Here is a 10749-nt window from a genome sequence, read left to right as displayed (position 1 = left end):
GAATGAAGATGCATTCCTCAAATAACCAGCTCTCAAAGCTACTATTTCAGGTAAGAAAAGTCATTTATTACAGTTTCAAAATTTTAATCTACATAAGCTTTTTTTTTTTTTTTGAGACAGAGTCTTGCTTTGTTGTCCTTGGTAGAGTTCTGTAGAGTCTTGAACTCAAGCAGTTCTCTAGCCTCAGCCTCCCAAGTAGCTAGGACTCTAGGTGCCCGCCACAACACCCAGCTATTTTTAGAGATGGTGTCTTGCTCTTGCTCAGGCTGGTCTTGAACCTGTGAGTTCAGGCAATCCACCCACCTTGGCCTCCCAGAGTACTTGGATTACAGGCTTGAGCCACTGTACCTGGCCCCCAGAAGCAAGTTTATAAATGAAAGAATTGGGCTGAGCACCTGTTACTCAGTGGTTAGGGAGCCGGCCACATACACTGGGGCTTGCAGGTTTGAATCTGGCCCAGGCATGCTAAACAACAATAACAACTTTAACTAAAAAACAGCTGGGTGCTGTGGCGGGCACCTGTAGTCCCAGCTACTTGGGAGGCTGAGGCAAGAGAATCACTTAAGCCCAAGAGTTTGATGTTGTAGTAAACTATGACGCCACAGGGCGACATAGTATGACTCTGTCTCAAAAAAAAAAAAACACCCCCAAAAACCACAAAAAAACCACGTGGTTGTTATCTCCATGTTGAGCAAAGAAGCCAGTTACAAAGAATTTATTTTATATAAAGTTAAAAAAAAAAAAAAAAAGGAATTGTCAGCTGGGCGTCATGGCCTATAATTCTAGCACTATGGGAGGCCAAGGCAGGTAAACTGCCTGAGCTTCAGAGTCTGAGACCAGCCCAAACAAGAGTGAGATGCCGTCTCTACTAAAAATAGAAAACTAGCTGGGCATTGTGGTGGGCACCTGTAGTCCCAGCTACAGTCCCTTGGGAAACTGAGGCAAAAGGATCACTTGGGCTCATGTCTGAAGTTGCTGTGAGCTATAGACACACAAGGCACTCTACCCAGAGTGAAAGAATGAGACTCTATCTCAAAAAAAAAAAAAAATTGCTCATAGAAAAGCTACGTCTTTCAAGTTCCCTTACCCTACAGACAGTGCAGGTATATATTAAGGCAGCTTTGGCAGCAGCCTTTTGGTCATGTCCTTGTTTCTTCTTTTGTCCAGCTTGCTTTTTGGCATTTTTCTGCTGAGACTGGATCTTCTGCTGTCCGCGAGCCATATCTAAAAACAGAAGGTGAGAAGTTTATAGAGTGATTTACTCTAACACAGAGTAATCAAAGCATAACAGATTTCTCAGAGTTAAAGCCTTAAGTTTTATAGATATATCTGGCAATTCAAAATATATGGATTTTCAAATTTTCACATACAATGCTACTAAAGTATCTATTGGTACAGACACTGTGGAAAACTGGTTGGTAGTTGTCTACTCTATGATCTAGCAATTCCACTCAGGGTATATATCCAACAGAACTATATTTATATAGACCAAAACACGTATAAGAATGTTCAGAGTACCTGTTCCAAAACTATGAACAGTGTAAACCCTCATTAATAGTAAAATGGGTATACAGCTTGCATACATATCTTTACAACATTCATACAATGAAACACACAGCATTCAAAAAAACCCCATTACTACAAATAAAAACTTCGTCATTGTGGGGGTGCCCCTAGTTCAGTGGTTAAGGTACCAGCCACATGCACTGGGGCTGCTGGGTTTCAACCCAGACTGGGCCTGCTAAACAACAACAACAACAACAACAACAACAAAAATAGCTAGGCATTGGTGGTGGGCGCCTGTAGGAGGCTGAGGGAAGAGAATCGCTTGAGCCCAAGAGTTTGAGGTTGCTGTGAGCTATGACCCTACAGTACTCTACAGAGGGCAACAAAGTGTGACTCTGTCTCAATAAAAAAAACAAAAAACAAAAAAACTTGGTTCTAGCTCCATGTAGAGGAAAGAAGCCAGTTACAAAGAATTTATATTATATAAAGTTCAAAAAAGATTAGCTTTCTTCACCAAGCTAATCTATTGTAAAAGAGATCACCTTGGGGTTTATGGCGGTAATGACTAGGGAGAAAGCATGAAGGGGACTTATCCAGTGCTGAAATTGTTCTATATCTTAAACCAGTTAATGGTTACAAAGGTGTTTTTAATTATTAAAATTCATGTGCTCTACATCTAAGATTTGTGCATTTAATTGTATGTAATCTTCAACTTTACCAAAAAGGTTCAGTTCCTTCCATTATTTGATTACTTTGCAAATGTACTTTCCCCTCCCAGTCACTGTTGTTAATTGAAATTTTTACAACTTTAAGAAAAATAAGAGCCTACCAGCTAATACGTCTAAAGGAGACCACAGGAACCAATTGCTTTTTGGCATTTTTTGGAACTGTTTTTTTAAAACTTAAGATTTCATAAAACTGTTATTCTAAATTTTTTTTAAAAGTTGGTCTTTCCTGGATTGTGACATGCACTATAAAATTAGATTAAATTAGTTCCCAGTTGAGAGAATGAATCTGGTAAGAGGGTTCTTTTATAAAGTTATAAGATATCACTTTTTTTACCGATGGTCTGAAGTAAACCTAAATGGGTTAAAAATAATCAAGCCACTGAAAAAACAAACTTTTTCATTAAAATTAAAGGCTTCTATTACTCCATACAAGTTAAATCCATTCATAAAGGGTCTATAAGAAGTCCCAAATGCTTTTTAAATATATCAAAATTGGAACCTAAGTAGAATTCCTAGGTATAGTTTGACCAGCGCTGTAATTAAAAGTTCAAATCACTGTAGGACACAGAGACACAATGCAGCTACATCAACTTCACCAGTAAAAAGTGATGGCTTTTTCTGCCGGAACACTAATTAGTAAGCAGATCTGATGTCCAAGTATTTCATAGAAATGACAAAGTTCCTCCTACTCCCGTCAAAAGGAAAACTAGAAAAATAAATATACTGATTGGAAAAGTTAACACTAGTATTGAACACTGAACTGAAAATCATATAAAATATAGAAAAGGATTGATGCTTCTCTAGGAAGTTGAATATTTTACTAATTACAAAAAATGTCTACTATGGTAGCCTAAGAACCCCATTCCTATCAAATAATGGTAAATATCACCAGCTGTGTTACCCCTTAAAGACAAGCTTTTCTTCCATCTTTGTCTTTTTAAGACCAAATCCTTACTAATTCTGAGACAAATGTAATCATTTTTTAAAGTATATTCAGGTCCATATGCTATGGCAAGCTTACTTTCTATTCCCATGGAAACAAGTTTGGATATGTCTGTATTATTTGAATGACAGTAATCAGGTCTTCAATCTTTATGTGTACTAATGTTTCATAACATTCTTAATGTCTCAGTGTCAGGACTTTATATTAGACTATTTCAGTCCTCTTTGTCATCTTAACTCTTCCACACAAAATATATATATGCTGGTATACTTAATTTGTGGGTAACCTCTTAATTGTTTCACGTTGAAAAGGCTTACAAAATGGCAGGCCACTAATTTCAGAATTTTGTTATCTAGAAGTTATTAGTTATTTTGATATTTTCATGCAGTGACCTATAAAAGCAATGTCATTAAATATGCTACATTATTTTTAATTTTTGCATTTAGGACTTTCCCTAAAATATAACATTACACAATAGATTTAACCCATTTTTATCTGACACATAACAGCAACAAAAAAGCCAGAAGAGCCTTAAAAAATAAAAGGCAGTAGTGGCTTATTCTTAAAACAGAAAACTTAACACCAGATAAAGGAAACTGATTCACACAAGCTAAATACGTGGAGTAGGCCCCTAACTTCTGACAACACAACTGCATTGATTTCCTTTCTGAAAGCAGAAATGCAAAAGAACAAACCACCTGCTTTTGGACAGCTCAAGTTAAGACTTGCTCTCAAGCCAATAGAATTTTCTACAAAGTCTTAAGCATAACTGCTTCTTGACTAAATGCAACAAACTCAAGGTCAAGAAGTCATTTACAAACATGTACATGCTGGTTTTCGATCTAACTCCTATTAAGTGTGGTTTTCCCAGAGAAAAGCAAAGAGGGAAGTAGAAGGAGCGAGTTCTAAAATGAGGTGCTCTGGCAGGAGACAAGCACTGCCCCACAGAGCCTTTTAAAACCAACACAAATGAGTAAGTAGAAAAGGATTTGGGATTCAGGAAGTAGGCTCACTCTCCATAACCATCGGAAAGGAAGAGGCCCAGGCCGTGCTTAACCTCCTGACCCCCGCTTTTAACTACATGGTTTTGGGGAGCCGAGCATAAGCAAGCATCAAGAGGAAGGTCTACTTCTAGCACTTCACTGACCCCAGTAGCAGCCCGGCGCACTTTCCTTCCCCAGCCAGCCTCTCCCGCCTCAGGGAGCCCCCTCTTCCACGATGCCACCAAAAGCCATACAGCCCCCCGTGACTCGCCAGCCTTCATGGACCCTGGCCCGAAACGCGCCTCCTGGAGGCCCTGTCTGCCAGAAACTCTGCCCCCATGGACACGGCGAGCCCCAGCCTCAAGCAACCGACCAGCTGCTGTCGCCAGGGGGTAAGGTTACTGCTCCGCACCGGCGACTGGCCAGCGACCCGGCCACCTGCAGGGCCTGGCAGGCGCCCGAGCTTCTCCTCCTTCCTGCGGCCCGCGCGGGGCTGGGCCCTGCCGCCCCCACAGAGGCCAGCGGCCCCCGGTGACCCCTGCGGCCGCCACTGCCACCCACCCGGTTCCGCGGCGCTCTGAGGCGTCAGCGGCGTCCCAGCTGCCGCTCACCTGGGCTGGGACAGTCTTGCGTCGGAGAGACAGCGCAGCGCTAGAGGGCCGGGGGAGGTCGCTTGAGGGAGAGGAAAGGGGAGCGCGCCCAGCACCGCTTCAGCCTCTTCTGCCCGCCAACGAGGGGAAAGAGGAGAGCCCGGAGCACAACAGCCCGCGCCTCACACGCCCGCCGCAGCCGCGCGCCCGCCGCCGCCTCAGCCTTAGGGGAGGCCACTACGCCTCGTGCCCGCGCACGCTGCGCCGCTTTCCCAGGCGCCCCAGGACCGCCTGCTCCTCGCAGCCCCGCCCACCCGCCTTCCTGCGGTGGCCTCCTCCCCACGCCCCAACACGCTTGCACGCCTGCGCCTCTTCCGGTCGCGCGGGCCAATGGTAGCGCGCCCCTATTACATAAGCGTGAGGGGGCGGGCCCTGGATGATGCGAGCTGCAGGGGGCACCGCCCTCGGTCCCTGGACGCCCCTCCCCTCCACCGCGCTATCGCTCCGGGGTGGCTTCTTCGCTCTGCTCTGACGGCCGCGTGGTCTCGGTCATGGTGGGTGTCCCGCCGCAGCGTATCTCCCGGGTCGCTTGCTTACTTGTTCGCTTACTCACTCGGGCGTCTGTCCGGTTTCTGGCGCAGGGCCCCGTGTCACACGTCTCGTCCGGCTGGCCCGTCTCGGCGGCGCCCTTCTGTGCACTGACTGGGAGGCACCGGGTCTGGAGAGGGTCCTGGGACCGTAGCGTGGGCCACTGAACCCTGAGCTCCGCCGCTCCCGCCCCAGTAAGGCCCCAGGCGGGTGGCCCTAACACGGACTTGCAGCCTTTGTTCTCTCACTGGCCCCCTTTACCTCACTCCCGCTGAGGCTCTAGTTATTTTACATCTTGTGGTTTTTAGTGAGCAACATTGAAGCCTGACAGCCCCGTTAAAAATTACTGGCCAGGCATCCCTGACCGGCTTAGGCTGACTACTAACAATATATGTATGGCACTGAATTGCTCCTATTTGGGAGAATGGGTAATGTGAAAAGAGCAGTGACAGTGTAACGATTATTACATACGGTGATTATCTGGAAATGGCCTTTCAGACATCGGGTTTATTCTGTATCTGTACCCCCTCCCACACATCGTTTTCTAATAGATTTATTGGTGACAAATGAAAAAGGAAGCCTTTGCATTGGATGTTCTCACTTTGCCCATAGTCTCCGCTCTCTTAACTGCCTGTCAGGGCCCAGGAATTGTTAGTTGAATATTAATATATCTCAAATTATGTACTGTGGGATATAGATGACACAATTATTTAAACTAGCCAAGAAGAGGTGAGCTGCTTATTGCATTTGACATTTGAGCGGGATGAAATATGAAATGAAAGTTGGCGTGTAGTGATCTCACTGGCTATGTAGTCCTCTTCATCCTCATTTCAGTTCTCCCCGCCTTCACTTATGCTCTGGACAAGATTACATGTGTAGGTTTTATTCATCTCTCTCCTGTAGATTATAGTCATTTTTTTCATCACTGCGTATCCGGTGACTAGCAATATGTTAAACACAGAAGGCGTTGAATAAGTGGATATTGACCTTATGAAATGAGTGCTAAAGACATCATAAAGCTATAGCTTAATCACCAGTAGTCACCAAAATCATAATAGTTGTGTAAATGTGACTGAGAGAGGAATGAGGACTTGGAGACCCTAGAGATAGGAAATCCAAAGAGTTGTCTGGGTTTATCTAGCCATGAATGATAGTGAGTAGAGAAAGGGACAATGAAATCTGGCTGGCAAAGATAAGTCTTTTTAACTAGGGAGGTGGCTCCTGTTGTAGGGTAGGTTAACATGTCACTCTTTAGCATGACCTAGATGAAATAAATGTCCATTAAAGCCAATTTTTTTTAAGTTTTGAGTCATACTCGCTTTGAAAATTTGGTAAGAAGCTATGACCTTTGCCCCAAGGAAGTTCATATACATACAAATTTATTTTCATGGGTAGAGTTTCTTCAGTACCATTGAAATTTGGACTGAATGCTTCTTTGTTATGGAGATGTATTAGTGTTCTGGGGATTGAAGGATGTTCAGCAACATCCCTGTCTTCTACCTGCTTGATGATTATAGCACCCCATCTCCTGCTGTGACAACTAAAAATGTCTCCAGACTTTGCTATATGTTCTCTGGGGGTCAAAATCTCCCTTGATTGAAAACCACTGCCTAGATGATATGGCATAATGCTAACTGTATATAACGGTGAGGGCATTTAAAGCATAAAGAAAAATATGAAAAAAAGAAATAGATCAAATTCAACAGCTGTGAAGTGACAAACAGTAAATGAAAGGTGGATGAATTATCATTACTACCAGCTGGTGTCCTACTTATATTATAAAAATGTAACAGCAAATGGGTCATGAACTCCTTAGAAGAATTACCACAGACATTTCTGTTTGTAATTGTGAATGCTGCAGTGAGTCCCTCTTCTGTTTTTCCTCTTTTGCCTTTAGACAATTACTAAAGGTTAATATGTTGTAAGCATGTGCCTATTTTCTATCCAAAATCACAGTGAGATTAGAATACTTCCCTAAAGTTCTGAAACGCTTATTTATCTATACGTATTCATGTAGGATACTCAGGGATGAAAGAAATTGTGATTAATCAACATTATTTCCTGAATAAACATAGATTATTCTGACAAATTTATAGTGACAAATAATAGCAACAACAATAATAAACTCAAAACAAATGTTTTCTTTTCTGGTGCTTTTTCTTCCACTCAACTTCTACTTGTTGAGATTTCTCAGTGCTATAACCTGGATCCTCTTGTCTTCTTTATACCCTTTCCTCAAGGAAATCGCACTGTTGTGGCTTTAAATAACAAATGCAGATGACCAGCACAATTCTAGTTCAGACTTCTCTTCTGAGCTCCGAATAGCTATACTCAAATTCTTATTTTCCATCTCCACTTCAGTGTGTTATAGACATTTCATTCTTAATTTCATATTGTATTGATTTGGAGAAGCCATTGATGATAAGTCACCTATATGTCTTTTAGGTAGACAGAATTCCCGGCTCTCCTAGGGAAAAAGAACAAAATGGGTACTCTGCCTTGGGGCTGCCTGGAGCAATTGCCCCACCTGAGAAGAAGGACAAGAGGGAGGAGGTTTCAGTGCTCCCTCCACCTTAATCCTATCCAGAGCAACTAACTGCCAACCTAGGGGAAGGAGGAACTCCTTGGGGCCAGGCAGCCATGGCACAATAGGATTTGGAAAGAGACTTAGAGCTAATTAACTTGTCTTAACTGTCTATCAAAGTGGTTTTGAACCATGAAAAGGGCCCCACCCAGACAGTACATGGATAAAATAGAACCACCCAGAAAGAACAGTATAAAACCAACCATTAGGCCAGGGGTGGTGGCTCACGCCTGTAATCTCTAGCACTCTGGGAGGCTGAGGTGGGTGGATTGCCTGAGCTCACAGTTTCCAGACCAGCCTGAGCCAGAGCGAGACCTCATCTCTAAAAATAGCCAGGTATTATGATGGGTGCCTGTAGTCCCAGCTACTTGGGAGGCTGAGGCAAGACAATTGCTTGAGCCCAAGAATTTGAGGTTGTTGTGAGCTGTGACACCACTGTACTCTACCAAGGGTGACAAAGTAAAACTCTCTAAAAGAAAAAAAAAAAAAACCATTACTGCTAACAGTGGGGCCAGGTTCATTGTCTGTGGTTTCACACTTGCCTTGCTTTGGTGGGTCTGGGCATTCTTCAGCACACCAAGAAAGGAAAACATAGACAATGGCCTGAACCCCAGCATATTCATTAAGATTTAAAACAAATACGGCCAATTGAATTATGACATAATGCTGAGGTTTTTTTTATTCTAAGATAGACCTTGATTTTAGAGGTTAAAATGGATTTAAAAAATAATGTTACTTTTTAGATGAGCATCAGAAAGAGTAAAATACTTAGGAATAAACTTACCAAGAGAAGTGCAGAACTTCTGAATACTAAACAACTTTGATGAAAGAAATTAAACAAGATCTAAATAATTGGAAAAGCATCCCATATTCATGGATCAGAAAACTTATTATTGAGAGAAGATAACCCCAGAAGGGTGAGGTCTAGAAGAACAGAGGTCTTCTCAAGAAGACCCCAAGTGTACACCTGTGGGTCCTCCCCATGATGATTCAACTCTTAAGAATTTGTAGAAGCTTAACTTCCTGGTACCTGGAAATTTCCACTTCTGTGAAATTCTGTAGTTCTGTGGGGACTAGAACAGCTTCTCCTCCTTGATTCAAACTGACCAATGAGAAAGGTACCCAGGGGCTGGAACTTTTTGACTCAGGATAGAAAGGGAAAGACCAAACTAGTTGGAGAGTGCAGCCATTTTGAGATTTTTAGATTTGCTGTAGCTCCATCTGCTGAATAAAAGCCCTTTTCCTCTTAAATATGGTGTTTGGGTGTTTGTTCTCTCCATTGGGCCTTGTCTTCCTGCAACATTATAAGGATGCAAATAATCCCCAAGTTGTCTACAGACTCAATAAAATTCCTATCAAAATGCCAGCTAGTAACTTTGTATAAATTGGCTTATTCTAAATCTTTTTTTTTTTTGAGACAGTCTTACTCTGTCACCTTGGGTAGAGTGCAGTAGCCTCATAGGTCACTGCAACCTCAAACTCCTGGGCCTAATAGATTCTCCTCCTCAACTTTTCCAGAGTAGTCCTAAGCTTATTCTAAAATTCACATGGAAATTCAAGAAGCCAAGAATAGCCAAAACAATCTTGAAAAGAAGAACAAAGTTGGAGACTCATGCTTCCCAGTTTCAAAACTTACTACAAAGTGCTCTTTAGTGGGCAGGTCTGTGTAAACCTGCTCTCAAAGTCCAAGCAAAGATCATAGAAAGAAACTGACAAGTTCAGTTTCTCCAAAAGAATCAGTTAATAGAAACTTACAGACAGAAGTCATATCTGAGGCAGTTGTACCACAAGATGGTAAATAACTGTATTATCTACCCTCCAACCCCAGGATTAAATACTGTAGGAAGGGAATAAGTAAGGCAATTGAAGCTGACCCCTCAGGGTAAGGCAAGAATTTGCCTAAGGGCAGGAGTTATGGTAAGTTTTACTCCTGAAGGTGGGATTTACATGTGAGAAGTAGAAATCATAGAGGCATTCCTGGAACTAGGGCAAATCAGAAGTCAATATGGTATATTAGCATCTAAGATGGAGTTGTTTTGTCCTCCTTATTCTACCCAATAATCTTGCCCCTACGATATCATGTACTTCTCTTTCATGATAGTTCTTGAACTTTTAGAAGGGGGGCTGTGGGTAACAATTACATCAATTTTTCTTTTTACTTGTAAGAAGAGGCTGTAGTAACAATGCAGATGGTAGCAAGCTTTGTTGAATCATTTCTAGTCTTGAGAATACCAAGATTTTGTTTTCTCAGAAGCAAAACAATGAGAGATATGTAACATTAATAATTTGAATAACGCACACAAGTATATCAAAATAGAATTTGTGAGCCAGGATGAAAGAAAAAAACCCACCACAACAAAAAAACAGCCTATTGGCCAAGATGGGAGGTAGAGGAGCCTATTTTATTAGGGATACAACTAATAACATCATGAAGAAAATTAAAACCCTCTTTTTCTTTAGAGACTTGTTGTACCAAGAAAATACTTACAAATTTAGTTCAAATTGTAGACAAATAATGAAAACTGAAAAACAATGGTTAGAGCTAGACTCTAACAATGAGTGTAATATAGTTTTCTTCTGAAACATAATTTTTCCTTCTCTAGTTTCCTACTGGGATATATCACAGGGCCAATTTATTTGTAAAATAAATTTTAGAATCGTTATACTTGGCCTGATGATTTGCATAAAGTGCAGCAAGAATAGTGATTGACAATAAGGCTCTTTTAAGGTTGGCTTTGCTGAGATTTTCATAATGAATTTCAGATTAGTCTTTTTTAAATCCTTGAGGTCACAAAGCCAAGTGAAAGATTCGCCATCAGACTGTGCT

The 10749-nt window shown here is 42.0% G+C and overlaps 1 protein-coding gene across 1 annotated transcript in view; it reads right to left on the bottom strand.

Moving 5' to 3' along the window:
• ZNF706 (zinc finger protein 706) overlaps nt 1-5069 on the bottom strand; it is a 9365-nt gene extending 4296 nt beyond the window's left edge. The window contains exons 1-2 of the mRNA XM_012810624.2: nt 4772-5069; nt 1088-1224 (exon numbers count right to left, since the gene is read on the bottom strand). Of these exons, the coding sequence (XP_012666078.1) occupies nt 1088-1222 (135 nt within the window). The 5' untranslated portion in view covers nt 1223-1224; nt 4772-5069. The remainder of the gene's footprint in view (nt 1-1087; nt 1225-4771) is intronic.
• Nucleotides 5070-10749: the final 5680 nt, after the last annotated feature.

This window comes from Otolemur garnettii, unplaced genomic scaffold, assembly GCF_000181295.1.
Source record: "Otolemur garnettii isolate 467f Iridium unplaced genomic scaffold, OtoGar3 scaffold00004, whole genome shotgun sequence".
Taxonomy (NCBI): Eukaryota; Metazoa; Chordata; class Mammalia; order Primates; family Galagidae; genus Otolemur; species Otolemur garnettii.
Note: the sequence above shows the minus strand (reverse complement) of the source record. Positions and strands in the feature narration are given on the sequence as shown.